The sequence below is a fragment of the Zalophus californianus genome, chromosome 1 (genome assembly GCF_009762305.2).
Source record: "Zalophus californianus isolate mZalCal1 chromosome 1, mZalCal1.pri.v2, whole genome shotgun sequence".
Lineage (NCBI taxonomy): Eukaryota > Metazoa > Chordata > Mammalia > Carnivora > Otariidae > Zalophus > Zalophus californianus.
The window spans coordinates 132,629,749-132,648,892 of NC_045595.1; the positions used below are offsets into that span (position 1 = coordinate 132,629,749).

At 41.9% G+C, this 19,144-nt stretch overlaps 1 protein-coding gene and 1 long non-coding RNA gene across 4 annotated transcripts in view; one reads left to right on the plus strand and one right to left on the minus strand.

The window, feature by feature from the left end:
* The window catches only part of LOC113916824, a 507,068-nt gene that overhangs the window by 449,135 nt on the left and 38,789 nt on the right, over nucleotides 1-19,144 (plus strand). For 2 of the 3 annotated variants that reach the window (XR_003518048.2, XR_003518047.2), the window contains exon 7: nucleotides 15,784-16,069. Coding sequence is in view for 1 of the 3 variants with exons in the window: in XM_027583874.2 (XP_027439675.1) it covers nucleotides 15,907-16,069 (163 nt within the window). In the remaining 2 variants the exon portion in view is untranslated. Of the gene's footprint in view, nucleotides 1-15,604; nucleotides 16,070-19,144 lie in introns of those variants that run through there. The other variant, XM_027583874.2, reaches the window with a different exon arrangement.
* The window catches only part of LOC113916825, an 87,159-nt gene that overhangs the window by 66,051 nt on the left and 1,964 nt on the right, over nucleotides 1-19,144 (minus strand). The window contains exon 2 of the long non-coding RNA XR_003518049.2: nucleotides 16,718-19,091. This is a non-coding gene — a long non-coding RNA (uncharacterized LOC113916825). The remainder of the gene's footprint in view (nucleotides 1-16,717; nucleotides 19,092-19,144) is intronic.

The window sequence follows — 19,144 nt, forward strand, 5'->3', positions numbered from 1 at the left end:
TATCCAAATGCCTCTACTATATGACCTTACCCTACTCAAGCCTTCATCCCAATACTTCTGTCATGCTCCAGTCATGGAACCCTAGCATGTGTCATTTTCTCTGCTTATAAAGTCTTCCTCACATCTCTGCTACTTTAAATTCTTCAAGGTCCAGTTCAAACCCTACTTCCCTAATGTGCCTCCCTTGAGACATTAATCATATTCAGCCTTACATTATATTTTATGTGTGCTGTCATCTTGTTCACCAGATTAAAAGTTCCCTGGGAGGCAGGGACTTTTTCTTACTCATTTTTGTTTCCCTCACAGCATCTATGCAACCCCTTTCATGAAACTGGTTGTCAAGAAATACACATTTAATAAATTAATCAGTGAAAAGCCAATCAGAAAGAAAGAACCAAGTTTTCTTTCCTTTAGTGAAGATTTAGAAACCATTTGCTTTTTGGGTTTGTTTTTGTAGTTTTTTTTCTTTTTAAATGCATGCACACCTATATTCTGTAACAGTTTTTTTTTTCTAATTTTAGACGTATAAAAATGATTATAAATCCTACAAACTACATACAGGAGATGTAGTCCAGTACAAGGTATGATGGATCACAACATGACCCATAACTGTGCTATGATCTCTAATCAAAAGTGTTACTTTGGCACTTTCATTAGAGAAAGAGTAAAATACAAACTCTCATTCTATTGGGTCTTTACTGAGGTACTCCTTGTGGTTACTTTCTTTTTTTTTTTTAAGATTTTATTTATTTATTTGACAGAGAGAGACACAGCGAGAGAGGGAACACAAGCAGGCGGAGTGGGAGAGGGAGAAGCAGGCTTCCCGTGGAGCAAGGAGCCCGATGCGGGGCTCAATCCCGGGACCCTGGGATCATGACCTGAGGCCAAGGCAGACACTTAACGACTGAGCCACCCAGGCACCCCCAGTTTTACTTTTAATTCCCTCTTTTGTTTACTTTGTTGTTCTTTTTTATTTTTTTTAAGATTTATTTATTTATTTATTTGAGAGAGCATGAGAAGGGGGAGGGTCAGAGGGAGAAGAAGATTCCCTGTCCAGCAGGGAGCCCTATGTGGGACTCGATCCCGGGACTCCAGGATCATGACCTGACCTGAAGGCAGACGCTAAACAACTGAGCCACCCAGGCACCCCTGGTTACTTCCTTTTTAGCCACACTACTGTCTAAATCTATTTGAGTGGAATTATCTTAATTGTATTTTTGTAGAAAATCATGTAAACAAAAAATAAATGGTGCATCTGGCTGTTAGAAGTCGAATGTATTGAGTAACCAGCTTATCTTAAAGGCTAAACTATGAAGTATTGTAGTGTATAAAATAAAAATAACTTGTGGTTTCAAAAGGGGAGTGACGCAGGTGGCTGATTAGATCTGTTTACTACTTCAGTGTGAAGAAAAGATTGAACGTTTTCCTTCCTTCATTTCTTCCTTCCATCCTTCCTTCTAAATGTAACCTATGTGCCCACCATTATGGTAGGCAATGGGGCTATCGAGTAGGATAACAACATGAACCTTTCTTTAAAGGAGAGACAGAATTACAAACAAATCATGGGAAGATAATTTAAATGTAAAGTTTGTGCCAGGCATAGCAGTAGCATAAAAATGATTGTTACAAATAGTTTTATCCTTGAGAGCCTTTGTTAATCTAGATTTCTGTACCTTACTCTAAAATATCACCCACTGGACAAAACCAGGAAAAAAAGAACATTATTATAAGACTTCAGTATTTGAATAATTTATAATGGCTGCATTGCTTAAAAACCTCAATTCATTTTGGCAACATGACGCGATCACTGGTCTCAAAGTTGAAGAAAAAGCAGACAGCATTGCAGGGCCTGAAAAGAGCATACAATTGTTAGGTATTTAAAAGTGTACACTCGTCGTCATTATTTTACATAGTCAGGCAGGAGATGCATGTTTACTTCAGTTTTGAACAGCATAGTTACCTACCTTAGATTTCTCATCTCTGCACCAAAAAGTCATTTTAATTTCAAGCAAAGCCATAAAGCATTATTTCTCAAAATACATATGTAGTTGATTGTTTATTTACTTGGCTTTCTCCTCACTAGACCATGAGCCTCTTCGACGACAAGGACTATTTCCTATTCATCTTTACATCTACTGCCTAAGCACAATTCCTGGCACAGAGCAGACAATATTTGTTAGATGAAAAATGTAACTACATTCCGTTAGAACTTTACCAGCTCTCAATATTCAGACTTTCTGTTGCTCACCATTTGCATCTTTTAACCTCGTTCGACTAATAAAAACAAGGTGGGTGGGGAGAGGATTTTCAAACAGCCTAGTGTATAGTATATCCGTGCTTCAACACAGCAAAGCCTCAAGACTTACTAGGGAAGTTTAATTATCAAAAAAAGAAAAGAAAAGAAAAGAAAGAAAGAAACTTTTATTTATATTTCAACTCAGAATTGCACACTTCCTGAAAATGTTCCTCTTGTTGGATGTCTGTGGACTGCCGTGAGCAAATAGAAAACTGCAGACATGGCCCTAAACGCCACTTAAAATGACTGTATTTATTATTTTTATTTTTATCCTCATTCTTGCTGTTGTTGCTGTGAATGGCTTGGAACATGCAAAATATGCTAAGCAAGAAACACAGCCCATACCTGAAGAGTTAGCAGTTGAAAGGCACAAAGAGGTACAATGGATTTAAAAGCCTCTTGAAGAACAGCCTTTTGCTGCATAGATGCCAGGCAAGACAGTATGTGGCAGGAAAAGAGTTGGGGAAACTGCTTTAAAAACCTATTAACTAGGAATGTGAAAAAGCAGGGAACAATTGGGAAAGGAGGGAGGTGCTCACTGCTTAAAAGGCTTTTAAACGTGACCATATTTTTGTTGGCTTTTTGCCTGCAACCTAAAATGAAGATGGTGTACTGAATGGCTGGCTGGCTGTTGAAGGTGGAATGAATGGGAGCCAGGCTAGGAAGTCAAGGCTGAATTTTGAGATGTCACTCTGGCCTGCTGCATGCAGCTGTTGAGACAACTCTCAGCAATGATTTAGTGAAGTCAACACAAAATTCAGTCAGCCTGCTCAATCACCCTTTCATTCTGTTGTTTTTCTTGATCCCATAAATATTTGCCTATGTGGTCTTTGCTGCAGCTATTAAGGAGTTAATAAATTAGCCAGCCAACAGGCAGGAATCAAGAAAAGCCACAGAACTTAGAATTGAACAGCTGACAGCAGATTCTGCAGGTGCAAGATGAGAATCAGCTCTGCATTTTCTCTGTAGCACAATTTTCTCTGTCTGGGCTGTGGCCTGATTTTCTGGTCCCTTCAGGACAAGCTGAGTTATAAGAGAGAATTCCAGAGGGTCTTGCTCTATGATCCTCTGAACTCTAACCTTCTTTAAAAGGAAAGCAATCTCCTTCTGTGTTTAGACCGATAATATTACATATTGGCGGTGGCCTTGTAAGATTTTAGTTTCATGTTAGGAAAGAAAAATACTCTAGATGCCATCCTACTTGAATAAGAAATGGCGGATTACACTGCACAGCACAATGAATCAGCCTCCTACAATTGGGTGTCAAGGGGCGAGCCCGTATACGTGTGTGTGTGTGTGTCTCTGTGTGTCTGTGTGTGTGTCTCAGGAAAGTGGATCACTACTTGCCTTGAATATGTAAGTACCACAGCAGATAGTAAGGTCATAACAGAGTAGGGGAAAGAAGAGAAATGAACTGCAGTAAAGTGTATATTTCCAATAAACTAGTACATTATTCTATCACTCCATTTGCTGATAATGGACATTCAAGACTAAACTCCACATTGTGGCAATTCTCCCAAATCTTTTTTACTTATAGGGATAAAAATACTAATTATGTGATACTTGAAAGTATTCACTATGATCTTGTGATTAACGACATAGTCCAGTGTTTCTTCTCCAAAGGGCTGTGGGTTCCCGCAAGTGGGATAGTGACTGAGTTGATTGTTAACAGGAAAATTAATTTGATTTTTCTTTACATTGGTGACTGTGACCTACACATCTAAGCCCTTTTGACCAAACTCTTTTATGATATATGTATTTGGAATAAGGATAGAAAAACTCAGATCCGAGACTTTTTTCTAGATAGACTGAGAAAGAAAGATAAATGCTTTCAGTTATTGACAGTCAAAATGGAAGTTAGTGCCTACTATTAAATCTCATTTTGGATCTTTTTTTTCTCTAAGACCTGCTTTACATCCCTAAAATCCTACGCTTCCAATTTCTCCTTCTAAAATAGAAGATCCTATGATTTAGAACATAAAAGATTAGCTACCTTCAGAAACACTGGCCTTAAGAGAGCACTGCAAAAGTTACCCCAATCCAGAAATATCTTTTCAGACTTTGGGGGGGATCTATAATTCTACCATTAGAGATTTGAATATTTAGAGTACGTCTTTGTCCCTTAATGACAAATTCACTTTCAAAACACAGTAACATTGGGGCGCCTGGGTGCCTCAGTCATTGGGTGTCTGCCTTCAGCTCAGGTCATAATCCCAGGGTGCTGGGATTGAGCCCCGCATCGGCCTGCCTGCTCAGCGGGAAGGCTGCTTCTCCCTCTCCCACTCCCTCTGCTAGTGTTCCCTCTCTCGCTGTGTCTCTCTCTCTCTCTCTCTGTCAAATAAATAAATAAAATCTTTAAAAAAATGTTTTTAAAAAAACCAGTAACATTAAATAAACATAAAGATCCAAAAATATGTGTACAACAAATATAATGTTTAAGTATTTATGAGCCAAAGATTAGAAAGGAATGTAGAAAATGTAAGTTATTTATTATGGTGTTAGAGTAGTAGTATTGTAATTTACATTTTTCTTTTAAATTTCCCTTTCACATGCTTATAACAAACATCAATAAGGAAAACAAAGTATCAGTTTTAAGGACTAATTCAACTTGACCACTGTATCTCTCTAGCTAGGAACTTAAAAAATACATAAAATTTGAAAATAAAAAATATAAATACTCTTAGTGAGTACACACTAGATTTAGGAAGAAAAACACAACACTCAGCAAATATTCATTTACAAGTTAATGTATATTTATCATGAGGAAGGCACTTTGTTGGGCGATACAGGGGATACAAAAATGACCAGGATGTGTGCCCCACGTCCCTTCAAAGAGCTTTTGGCATAGAGCTGGTAACTTTGATGAAAGAACACGTTATTATCATCAGTCATTAGTACATTACGGTGAATCCATTTATTAGCCATTTGTTTCAGATTTTGAAAAGCAAAAAATGGAGCAATCCTGGGACACTACCTAGGGAACATCAGCCTGGATTAAGATACTTAATGAAGGAAGATGAGGGCAGTGGGCAAAGCGGGGAGAGGCCAGAGCACAATAGAGGGACGAAGATGAGAGCATGCTAACTGCAAACTGTGTCTCTTCCAGGGGCTTGATCAGAGCTAGCTCGGCCTTCTAGGAAATGACTTTCAGCATAGAAAATGGACCCTAACAAAGTATTATTCCTATCAATCAGGGTGTGCCAAGTAATCAAAGAGGGATATTTATACACAAATCTGCCTTTATATTCACAATATAAACTTTGAAATAGTATGTCTCTCCTTATAAATCACCACTGTAGTGCAGACTGTTAGTCTCATCACTTTTGAAGCTGATATTGCAGATATCCTTGTGCTATTATTCTGTTCCAAACATTTAAATCCAGATGGAAAAAGTAATGCCCTTAAGGAGTCAAATTCATCATTAAAAATATTTTTCAAGGTGTTTGGGAAATGGATTACTTTCTCTTTTTTTCCCCCTTTTCTAGATGTCAAAATACATTGTTTTCCCCTCACTGGTAAGGACATATGGCATTGAGAAATCTCAAATGAACCCACTTTAACAGACTTCCGAACCATAGTACCGAGCTATTATTTTTAGATGTTTCTCTTTCCAAGACCCATTTCTCAACAGCTGATCACTCTCATTGGGAAGTACTAACACTCACAGGCCCTAAATTGTTACTTGGCCCCTAATACTCCATTTGGTAATCAATATCCTCTTTGGGTCCTCCCCCTAGCCCCCACAGGCTTATTCTCTGTCACTGTCTATCACGTTTTTCTCTTTCTTTAGTCCCTTTTATTTTTAATCCTTTCTTTTGGGCCAACTTGTCTGCCTTTTATATCCATATTTATATCCATATTTACTTCCTCCTTCTCTTTCTCATCCAACTCTTTCTAGACCTTTAGATTATGAATACTGACATTTGTGACTCAATTTTTTTTTTTTTTTTTTTTTTTGCCATGGTGTCCTCCCGGTAATAAAGTCTCCCTTCTCCACAAGATTGTCCTAAGAAAGCATAATTTTAAGCATTCACAACTATTGCCCAAATAGAGATTCATTTCATTTGATTCTCCAGGTGCTAAATCAAATGTGTTCAAGAATATGATTTCCTGGGACACCTGGGTGGCTCAGTCGGTTAAGCATCTGCCTTCGGCTCAGGTTGTGGTCTTGGGGTCCTGGGTTCGAGTCCCACATTGGGCTCCTTGCTCAGGAGCCTGCTTCTCCCTCTGCCTGGCCACCTCCCCCCTGCTTGTGCGTGCTCTCTCTCTCTGACAAGTAAAAAAATCTTTAAAAAAAACAAAAATATGATTTCCTACTCCTATTCTCACGCAGTATTTTTGTATGCATCCCCTTTATTGTACCTTTCTGTTGCAGTGTGGAACTTTAGCTTTCTGTGGTCTAGTCTAAACTGTACAAGGGACAGTGATAATGACCTTCTGACCCTACAGTTCTTCCTGGCTATGGGTAGAATTGATAGCAGTTTTTCAATTTCTCCCTTGTCTTTGCTTGAACATACTGGAATTACAACCTCTGACAAAGGTAACATCCCTTTTGTAGTGGAAACAAAAGGAGTGTGTAATGAATTGGTTAAGATTACATTGCATGTTTAGATGATGAAATCCAACTGCAGCTCAATTCCTTTATTTCCTCTAGCTGGGCCTGGTCTTTCAATAAGACATTATTGACTGGCATCTTCCTCAGAACAGGTGCTTTGGAATATAGTCTTGCTGCTTCGAGTTCTTTAAACTGAAAAACAACTATAGGATAGGTCAAGGGAATCAGATATGAGACAATAATGCCCGGTATCTTAGGATGAGCACTGTAGATGGTCCGTAACCAGGTGGCACTAAAATAATGAAGGATCCTTGGATTTATATGATGTGCTGACCCTTTTCAAATTAACTTTAGTTACTAAGATGGCAGGATATGAATTACAGTTTTATATGCCATTTCTCTGCAAATTTCTAGGACTGAGAAGAGCAAGGAGAGAAGAGGAAGACAAATTTTTGTGATTCATTACTACAGACTTTGCAGTACTGACATTATAAAATGAATTTTTAATCTTTATGAATATGGAATCAGTTAATGCCACAATTGTGGGGTATTAATAAACTCTGTCTTTTTATCACAAAACGCCGTCTTTGGTTGCTCTGAATCGCAAATTACCGGCCTCTTTCTACCTTTCCTCTTGTTTTACTTGCATTTTTGCCTTTACTTAAAAAAAAATCACTTAGAATTTTTGCTTAGTACAATACCAATATTGGCTGCAGAAAATATTTAAAATGTGTGTTTTCAAAGAATTATCAGTTCGTTTATTTATCTTTGAGGGAAAAATGATTCTATTCATTTCAATTATTTTTGCCAAGGACTGTAACACTAATTTTACTCTTTCTAAAAATTAAAATAGCAAACAGTTTATATAAGGTGTTGATAATTACCTATATTATTGTACTGCTGTGACAGATGTTGGCAAAAAAGCCTAAAATGCCTACAGCTGTGCACTCCATGACATCTAGTTTATACTCAGACAGAAGGCTAACAGATGTTCTGAACTGTCACTTTGCCTAAATGTTTTTTTTAAAGTCTAAGGACCTGCTTTATAATTCACCAGGGTCTGGTTTGGTTTCACAGAGGTCCTCAGAATTCCCATCTGTGACAATTAATGTTAAAGACATTGATAAATCAACCCTTGTGTTTTCCCTCTTCTTTAACAAACAGGCACCAGTTTATATATGGATTGTGCATTGTAAAAGCTGTTTTTATGTACATCCTAGTTGTGAAATTCTCTCCTTAAACATAGATAGAATTGGGTTGCCAGAATTCATGAAGATTTGCTTTGAGCATATGGAAAGTGAGTTTATTTTGTGTAAATGGAAAGAGCCAAGAAAAATCATCCATTCTTTTCTTTTTGCTACATTTTATGCACCTTGGAAGTAAATGTTAACAATTTCTAATGAGTTATATTTTTCTAGTGCATAAAAAGTGTTATTTTTATTTAGCCTTTTAATAACTCTGCTCGTAACAATAACTATTAATTATGTGGCCTATTAGAATGATGGAAGAACAAAATAAATTGCATTCACATAGCATACAGCACATCTTTTCCTACTTGACACCCTAATACTTCCTCTTCCCAAACATACCTTCAGATCCTTCATACAGAATTACTGCCCCGTGCAAAGGCCATCAATGCCTTATTTGCTATTGCTCTTAATTTTAACAAGCTGGATTCCTGTAGTACACTTGCTTAATAGTTTAAACATTCTGTTAACAATCGGGTGTTTGGCCTACCCTGTTTCTCCTCCTTCTGTATAGAAATATAACTCCAAATAGTACATCTTTCTGGGTTTGTTTCTAAATTAGTCCCCACACTTAATTATGAGGATGAGAGGGATGCCTTATTCCTCTTTGTTATAGGCTAAGCTCTCAGTAATCCCAAACAAAAGAGCCAGTTCTGGAAGATATAGGATTTGCTAGCAGGATTATGGTCTCATAGATAATGATGTGCAGTCAGCAGAAGCGAAGCTTTATTTTAATTCAAATAAGCTAGTAAACAAACCACTGACAAGTCTGCTGGTGAGAGTAACTGGCTGCTCTTGCCACATTGGCAGCTAAATTACAGAAAATCTATTATACCCTGTTCACCATATGTTTAATTTAATACAAGATACAAATTAAACTATCCACAGTGCCTATTAAAATAACAATACTTTTTTTATATTTGAATGTCTTAAAAATAATTTCTACTGACCTTTTAAAGGGTGGTTTTGATATAGGTGATTATCTGAAGGGGAAAGGTAGTTACTAGAAGGCAAAAAATTTAATTGCCTTTCTGAGAAAATAAAAATGTAAGTGTTCCCTGGTTTGCGGTTGTTAATAAGGTTAATTAGCAGTCATGTGTTCTGTTATTACTATATTTCCCTCCCACCCTTTTGGTTGCTGAGGCTGGGGTTTTAAGAGTGATACTTAGTTTGACCTATACGAGTCTGTCCTCATGAAATCATTACCTTGCTCAAGCCAGCCTATGGTTAGCCTTAAACCTGATGCCAGCTGAGATGTCTCTTCAGAAAATTGAGTTTACACTCTTGGTCCAACTTGAGTATGGCACGGAAAAAGACCTAGACTTTTATAACCCCTGCCTCAAGTCAACCTCTTCATAGCCTAAAGATCCTAAGGAGAGCCAAAATTAAGAGGCTGCCATCCAGAGAAGGGAAAGAAGAAAAAGACAAGGCCACACACTATTCACAACCAATTTCCTCCTGTACCCACAACAGTCCAGTCAGTAACCCAATGATGCTTGCTGGAGTCCATTTGGACTCAGTCCACCAGATTCTAAAGACTGGCCTGGGTTTTAGAATTATAGAGTTAGATTTGAAACCCAGATCTACTATTTCCCAGCTGTGTAACCATAGATATTTAACCCAGCTGGATCTTCTCTTACTCTGTAAAAAAAAAAAAAAAAAAAAAAAAAAAATGGGAGGGAGGTAATAGTTCCAATCTTATAGGATTATTATGAGAATTAGATAAGAGAAAATATCTGATAAATAATAGATGCTCACTAACGGTTAGTTCCTTTCCTCTCTTTACCCTCAAGCAAATAGAATGTTGCTCTTTTCTTCAAGGGTGAAGGGAGAATGATAGGAGAAGGGCTTGGAAGGGGAAGTGTAAATAGAAATTTTGCCCAAAATCATTTTCCTGGGATCATTAACTCCCTTCCACAGTCAAAACCCTAAGTGCTATGCTCCTTTTCTCCCAAAATCCATCGCAATATTTACTCTAAGAATGTACCATAGGCCACCCAGACCAACTGCCTATTCTTGGGCCTCTGAAATAGAGGAACAAAGAATAATCAACACACTTTGGGATACTTTTTCAAACTTTTATATACATGCAGCTTTTGCCCTGGGTCTGCAAGTGTGCTTATGGGGCTACACTATGTGAATTTTGGTTCAAATATAAGCCTATCAAATCCAAAGGTGTACTGGTAGTTACAATATTGCATAAGGTGTACATTTGGAAAATATCCCCAGTTTAGGTTATTCTTGAAGTCCAGCAAATGACGCGCTTTTTTTTCCAAAATGCAAGTTAATGTATCTTAGGTTGATGCAAGAAGCAATTTCAGGAGTATGGTACTGGTAAAGATATGCCAGAGAGACACAAGACAAAGATCCCATGGTCCCTTCCCCTTACTCCATTACCCTGTTACTCAGAGGCTGAGAGCCTAGAGACAACAATTTCCATTTATTGAAACTCTGAATTATTGGTAAAGTAAGAAATTGGGGGGAAAAGAGCCACAAAATGTGTGGTACATTTTAAATAATTAACATTTTAAAATTAATATTGTTAACATAAACACAAAACGTGTGATTCCTTGTATAACTTCATTTCACATATAACAAGAATTTTTATTTTTTTTAAATGTTACTCATTTTTTTCAGTAATCGCGACACCCATCGTGGGGCTAGAACCCACGACCCCCGAGATCAAGAGTCTCACGCTCTTCCCATTGAGCCAAGCACCCCTATAACAAGAAAATTTAAAAGACATTATTGATGAATGCGCCCCATAGGCCTTTCTACTCGCTCCTCCAACTTTCCTCTTAGTTATAAAAGCACACCTCTTTCTAGACCCCGGTGACTGCCTTAGCATGAAACAAAGGCTGAGGGAACCTGAGAGAGTTCAGAAGTTTTCCCGCGGGGAGGAAGGAAGACCCTGCTGAATATTTGGCCACTAGGAAAGCAGGCCACCTTGGAGCCCGCACTCCCGCCTTTGCCACCTGGGTTTTCCAGGCCGGGCTGGCGGGCCTAGGGGCCGCCCTCCTCCGAAAGGGCGCGTCTGCGCCGCCGCCGGGTTGGCGCGAACTCGGTTCCCGACTTTCCGTCCCCGGAGCCCCGAGGTGACCAATGGCCAGGCCTCGGGGAGATGCACGACTCCGAACGCTCCCAGGACTCTCCGGAGCTCGCGTTTCTACACGCGACGCACTAGAGAACAAACCACACTGGCCACGCTGTGCGCTCCCGCGGAGGAACAGCGATTGCCAATGTCACTTAGACATTTGAGCCTCGCGTCGGGGGGACTTTGCCCGCCCACCCGCCGGCCCGCGCCTCGGAGCAGCCCAGAGACCCGCGAGGCCCGTGGGGAAGGGCGGCCTGGAAAGCCCGGGCCTGCAGGCGGCCCCGAGGACCCAGGCTTCCACTCACTCGGCCGGCGCCGCCCGTCCGTCGGTGAAGGGGCCTTAACCTTCCCTCTCCGGGCCGGGCCGGGCGATGCAGGCCTCGCGGGCCGCGAACAGATCCGCGCTGAAACACTGGGCGGAGAGCGCGGGAAATGGGGCGGCGCGCGAGGGCCTGCGGGCCGATGGGGGCGCAGCTCCTGCCGGGCTCAGGGGAACCCGCGCCGGCCCGCCGGCCGAGCCTCCGCTTACCAACGCGAGCGAAATAGGTCAAGGCTGACCCATCCCGCCGGGCCCAGAAAACCGAGAAGGTCCGCGGGGTCTGAGAAGGATCGTTCGTTCCCCCTCAGCCCCAGGTGCCCCTCGGGTTTCCCTGACCACGGAAAGGACCGATGGGGGGGATGGGGGGACAGAAGGGCGAGGCTCCGACTGGAAGCTTATTCCAGAGGCTTTGAAAAATAAGGCTTCCAGTCCTTGATACGCGCGCTCGCTCTCTTGGGTTAGAGCTTAGAATCTGCAGAGCTGGCATCAAAACCACGTCCTTCCCCGGGTCGTGTCCGGCAGAGACGTCTGCCTGGCGGCGCTGCCCATTTTGTAGTGTGCATCAAGTGGCGGTCCAAGTGAATAATGGCATCGAGGTGGGCGAGTTGAGAGGAGCAACACGTTCCTAGTCCCGTGGTATATTTAATAGCACTCGCCGTTATAAGCCTGCACAGATGGGGGAAGCAGCCGCCCGCTCCGACCTGGCGCGGCCGCTCCTATGGAGCCCCGCTGGCGGGTGCAGGGGAGAAACTGCTGGCCCGCCGCCCGCCCCGCGCCACCGGGCCCCGGGAGAGCCCGCGCCGGGAGGCCGAGCCCGCAGGGCCCGAGCCAGGCCGAGGGTCCGGGGCGGGGGGGGGGGGGGGGGGGGGGGGGGGGGGGCGGGGGCGCGAGCCGTCCCGGTCCGACTGACTTCCACGTGCAGAGAGGGTACAGCGGCCAGTTAGTGGATGATTGACTGGGGAGAAGGAAGCTGTAGCTTGCACGGTAGCTGGTGGCTAACGCATGACACTATGCCATCTCTGTGAAAGTCGTGATGTGTATGGCCATTGGGTCGCTGGAACATCCAGACCCTGATCGTGCGTACAGTGTTTCCTTACAAGCAGCACTCGCCAATTTAAAACCAGGTCCCGGGTGCCCCTCTTGCTAATCCTCTCTGCCATTAGTTCGCATAAATCCTCCTTTTTATGCCCTTTCCACCTTTCCTTTCCCTTTCTCTCTTCCTTCCATCTTTCCCTCCTCCCGCCCTCCCTCCCTTCCATCCTTCCTCAATCTGAGTCGTTCGTGCTGAATGCCCCTCACTCACCGACATCCCAGTCTAGGAGTCTGGGGTAAAACCCCACATCTCCCCAGGACAGCTTCGCGCTTGCAGAATTGGAGAGCGCTGCTTTGGCCCCAAAGCACGTCTCAGTAGTGAAGTTTCCAATTCAGAGCCACCTATAAACGCCCATAACTCGGTTCACATGGACTCCCCAACCTCGTCAGAAAGCCCTTTCCACAACTTAGAATCGTTTTTGGTAGTGTGTGTTTGCTCTGAGAAAAGGAGCTGACCGGTCAGCTTAGTTTCTGAATACAGAAAGGTTATTTTAAAAGCAGTTTTCCATTTGCAGAGGCCTCGTTCTAGATTCCCTCACCTACCAAGGCAGTTTGTCCCTTTGGCCCTTCACCTTAACACATTACACTTTTCTTTCTTTCTTTCTTTCTTTTTTTTTTTATTTCAAGGCTGAGGCTTCCCCCATGTCAGAAAGAATGTCACTGCATTCCAGCATTTGAGACTTTAGGGGACTTGCCTACAAAACGATCTTCCTGATCCTTCACAAGAAAATGAGGTCATTTGAGAGATTTTAAACTTCCTTATGGCTGGGATTGAATAGATTTAATTGATAAAACGTGTGAGGTTTACTCACCTTTAGTCATCTTAGGCTACTCACTGATGCCTTCCTGTCTTACAGATTTAGATTCAGCCCCAAGCCCCCTCCCTCCGTGGAAAGAGGATGGCAATTCCGATTCTTTTAGTTCATTAAAAAAAAGAAGAAGAAGAAAGAAACATATCAGATTGAGGCATCTTTTATAAGTTTTGATGTTCAGAAAAAAATATGACAAGGGAAGCAGGAAGAGATCATTCCAGGTTATTTCAGTGGATTACTTTTTTAGTGCAAAGTTATGAACACTGGATTAAATATTTACATTTGCCCTCTCCCACTCCTTTAGTTGTTAAGAAGTGTTTCTACTATTGACTTTCAGTTTTGCATAATGCTCCCTACCTTTCATTCGGTGCCAGAAGTCACAGGTACACACTCCTTAGCCTGTTCTATTAAAGGTGGCTCTTGATTTACACTCTTCATTTCCCCTCCCCAACACACTGACTCTTACTAATACAAACACACTTTTCTTGATTTAGAGAGTGTTGGGGTGTGCATAACTTTTTTGGTATTGCCCTTTCATTCTTCTCAAACTCATATTAAGGTGTTCGCCCTGACATATAAAATGAATTATTGAGGAACAACCATGTGAAAATTTGTTTAATTTTCTGCCCCCCTTTGTTTTGCGTTTGTTTTTCAAGTTTCATAGGGAAGGCTGTAACAGGTGTCTAAGTAATAGTCCCCAAGAATCCCTTATTAGATGACTTCAAGACCAGATGTAAACCAATAACATTATTGTTTCCAGGAGGGAAAGTAGAAGCGAAGATTGTTTTGTCAAGGGATTCATTTGAGCGTTTATCTTTCTTTTATTTTGACTGGCTTGTGGGAAGAAAAGGAAGACTAAATGGGGCGAAGGGCAGAGAAAGAGAACCCAATGAAAACTTGTTTTTATGATTAAAGCCATTTTCCCAGACTATTGTCTTGCCACAAGTGACAACATACAGAGCACAAGTCATGAAAGTGGATTACTGTCACTCTGGGCAATTGGAGGCCTGGAGAGCCCTGACGTTACTTCCTATAGAAAGGTAGACACACCTAGCCATCTCCCCCTGCAGCACCCTCATTGCCTAAGGGTTTGAGGCTCTCTCAAAGTTGATACTGACCTCGGCTAGGTCTAGGTGGCAGGGCTTGCCCGCCTAAGGAGAGGCAGAGGCTGCGCATGGAACCGGGGAGGAAGCAGGGTGGCTGTAAGAACAAGCCTGAGGGGATGGGGCGCTGTAACAGGCGGGCTGTGGCCACCAGTCCCCTGGCAGGATAGCAATCAATGAGTCAAAGCTAGCTAACAGTGAATGAAAGAGAGCCAAGAATGGGACCCTTTGGGTGCTAGAGACTAGCCTTTAGCTTGTTCCACTCCTCCCCCTGGGCTCCCATCCTAGGTTTTCAGGGTTGGAGATCTAGCCAGAGGAGAAGGCAAGCATGGTAAGAAAACATGCCTAGCCCCCTCCTCCCCCCCGTCCAACATGCACACAGGGGTGGGAGCTTGCAGAGATCAGGAGAGATACCTCAAGTCCTCAGTAATCTGTGTCTGACTCATGCAAGTTGTGCATGGTCAACAGGGGCGTGGGGAGGGGGTTGGGAGGAAAGCCTCATTTTCTTCAGTTGCTCCGTCTGGGGTTGTTGTGTCTCCTCTCCCCCAACCCCATCTCACCCCACCCCAAATGGAATTGAAACTCCATTGCCTTTGCCTGCACTGAGCCTAAAAACTCAGGATTTGATAAGGTTACTGCACCATTGATACAATTGCAGATTTTTTTTAAAGCCTCCTCAAAGAGACAGATGTTTGGGCTGATTAAAAATTGAGGAGGAAACCTGCAGCTGCACCAAGGAATAATCTATTGGACAAATATTTTAATAAAAAAAATATGAAGAGATCAGCCCGACCTTGCAAGGTCTTCTGCTTTAAAAAAATCTTTATCAAACCCCTATTCTATGGCTTCAATAAACAGAACCCATTACCTCACGGCATCTTTTGTTGGCCCCATACAAGAGAGAACAAAATGGTTATTCAGGGGAACGCTTTCGATTTTTATTGTGGGTAGCCTGCACAAAGAGCCGTGTTATTGTATTTAAAAGAACCATCTGTAGCAGAAACAATGGCATCAAATTATCTTTGAATACCCACTGAAAAAACATAAAGCTTTTTTTTTTTTATTCTTCTTCTGTACGGTGGGGGGATAGAGCAGTGTTAGGATAACTGACTTTTTTGTTGTTCTCTGGGTGCATTCTTCTCGCTCCCCCTCTCTCCCCCTCACCCTCTCACTCCTCTCTCTCTCCCTCTCCCTCTCTCTCTCTCTCTCTTTTAAAAAATCAGCCATTTGGGGTTTTAAGCCATAAACGATTTTTCTTGTTGCAGGGGATTGCAGTGGCAAAGCTAGGCTAGGTCTTGGAGGCTGGTGCAAGGCGAAGCGGGTGAAGGCAGGAGGCTGATGGAGAGACTGGGGGGAAGAAAAGCCGAAATGGATTCACAGTGCCTTGGATGGAGGACGAGAGGGGAATTGCAAGCTCCTTCAACTCGTTCTGTCCGGTGAGAAGTGATCAAGCTTGGGCTGACAAGAGGCTCAGGAAGCCCTCACGTTCTTTCGCTTTTTTACCTGCCAATCAAACTGCTACAAGACAACACCCTGATCTGGCATGGACATGTAAGTAGCTTGCAACCCAACTTTGACATTCACTGCTAGCTCACTCCTCTCCGCCCACCCCCCCAACTCACTTTCTTCCCCTCTCATTCTATTTTTTTTTTCTTTTGACCTTTAAGAGATCTGGAAATACACCCTGTGTGGCAGGCATTTAACAGGCAGGTTTAAGTCTGAAAGCGTTAACTTTTGGAATTAAATGCTAATTTTGATTTCTTTAATAAATGCAGAAATGAAGACATTATTTTATTCTCTTCTGAACAGTTTTAGTGCTGAACATAATCAGTTGCCTTGCAAGGGTGTATGTGTCTCTTTTTCTTTGAAAATGAAGAAATCCGTGAGCCCCCAGAGAGAAATGCAGAAATGAAAATTTCAGGCTTCCATCTTAAAAATGCAATTCTAGCAGCTCATCCCTACAGAAAAATCCTTCTCCAGACCAGGGTTACATAGAATGGAAAGAGTGATTTGAGCCCAAAGGTACATATCATTAAGGGGTTGCTACTATTTCATTTGGCATCTTACTATTTTGGTGGTAGTTGGGGGCGGGGTGTGAAAAAAGAAAAGGAAAGGGACATGGCAATACCTCATTCTTTATAGAGATTGACACTGAGGGGGCTAGAGATACAAGAGGACAGGATAAGCAGGAAATATTACCTGAGAGAAGGAATCACAGAGCATGGCGGAGCTGGAAGCTAGGAGGGCTTCTGTGGGAAGTTGTGCGAGAGGTGATGGGGCTTGCTCTCTGGCGCCCTCTAATGGCAATCTGACCCAATGTTTTACTTTCTTAATTCAGTACTGGGAAAAGCAGCTGGGTTTTTGTTGTTGCTGTTGGTGGTTTTTCTCCGCAGGCTTAGAAACTAGAGACTATTAGTGGAGTAAATTGATTGTTTTCATCCCAGAAACTTATGTATATGCCTTAAAATTATCAATGTTTTCTCCTCAAACATCTCCTCCTCTCCCAAAATTTTGTTAGACTAATAGAGAGGCTATTGGCAGATTGACCTATGGAGGGTGGCCCATGCCCAATTAGTAATTCGGAGAAAGGGATTCTTTTCCTACCTGAACAGCATTCTGACTCTTCTAATATACTGAAGAGGTCTTGGGGGCTGGTGGGGGGGATGATTTGGAAATTGCAGATTCTGACACAAGCTCATTAGAATACAATTTAAAGGGGCCTCTTAGGAACCTCTGTTACTGCGATATGTGGTGGTCAGGGGGCTTTCCTTCCCGCCTCCTTTTTCTTTTTTCTTTTTCTTCTTTCTTTCGTTCTTTTTTTTTTTTTAAATTTGGTAGATAAAGGTTAATCTTGGGCTGAATGATAGAGCTATGATTGACAAGAGAAAAGGTGTTGAGGGCAGGTCGCGCTGTCTTATTTACAGCCCACTGCTTGCTGTAGAGTCTTTGTTAGGACTGGAAAGCTAATTTAGTGCTGATCAAAAGCACCACAGAGTTAAAGGACTGGTAATGACTGCTAATTTCATTTCAGCCTCATGCATCCCCAACTGCTGTAATTAAAGACACGCTATTTAAATACAGGTGAAGGTTTTTTTTTTTTTTTAAGTTAGGATGGGGGGTGGGTGGATTACAATATTATTTAGATTTCATCTTATACATGGGTGTTATGTAGTCCAACATCAGATTTTTTTTAGAGCCACTTCTTGTCATTTATACCTGGCTTTGCAGAATCGGCAGTTGTAAAATATGTCAATCACACAAAAGCCACTGTTTCAGGGAAAAAAGGAGGAGGATGCAGAACAGTAAATGTTTAGGGGGGATTTAAATATTTGGGTCTCTTATTTTTCCCCTTCAAATTAATAGAAGGGCCTTCGAAATAGCTAAAGTATTTGAAACTTAGGGCAGGGTTAACAGGCCAAAGGGATCAGTGTCAGCTTTTTAAGTACTTCTAAAAAGATCATGTGAACAGATGGAAAAATATATTTTTAATTAAATAATTTCCCCCACACTGTAGCTGCAGTGTTGGCTCAGAAACCGTGTAATTCCTCAACCAATAGGAGTTTCTTTATAAGAACATCAAAGGATAAAAAGCTCTACATTTTCGTAGTTGGTTAAAATTGATAACCCTCCCCCCCCCCCACACACACACACCCAAAAAAAGAATTTAGCCTTTAATCTCTTTTTATCCACGAAGACTAAAGCTCTGTACTCGACCCCGCGAGCGGCTCTCGCCTTCCGGGGCTGGAACCCGGCTCAGATGTGAAGCGGCGCTGAGCCGCGGCGCAGGTTCGTGACCAGCGCCCCCTGTTGGACACAGTAGGAGATGCACAGCGCCAGTCCTGGAAATCGCGAGAACCTTGCTCTGGGGTTAGATAAAACTCTTTATTACCCTCCAAAAAGGAGATGGGGCGAGGAAACAAGTTTTTATATCCTTGAAAGATAATATAATTTAATTCAATAAAAAATAAAAAGGATATGATACAATTTTAATTCAATAAAAAATAAAGACTAACCTATTCCTTCTCACATCCCAGCCACCCCCTACCCCCTTTTGGGTTTGGGACTCTTTTTAGATTCTGAGATAGTAAAACAGGTAGAGAAGCATGATTAAAAGAGAGAGAGAGAGAACTTTCTTCTGTAGCAGTGGAAAACCAAGCAAATTACTTCTCCCATTCTGTCCACATTAAAAAAAAATAAAATAAAATGGAAGATGCTGCTGCTTGCTGTTTTGACTTTGTCAGCAGCATCTTGAATGCCCTCCGAGGTCCTTCAAGAATTGTAACTGAGTCCCTGAGTAAATGAAATAACTTGCTCGTTTTTTGTTTATTTTCAGAGTGTAATTAAGAGGCCAGTCTCTGCTTTGAATGTTTCCCATCCCCCAAACCAATCTTGATCAAACTTTTCCTTTCCGGGATGGTGGTTAAATTCCAGGTATTTTTTAAGAAACAGGTGCCTGACACCTTTCTTCTTTTATCTCAGCAGCTCAGCCGTAGGATTTCAGGGAAGGTGTGCCAATGATAGAGTATTTTCTTTTGAAATTCAGCATTTTCAATGACCAGGAATCCAAATTATCCTAGGAGGAGAGGAGTATTTTTACACTTCCAAAAGTACCTGTCTACATAAGAA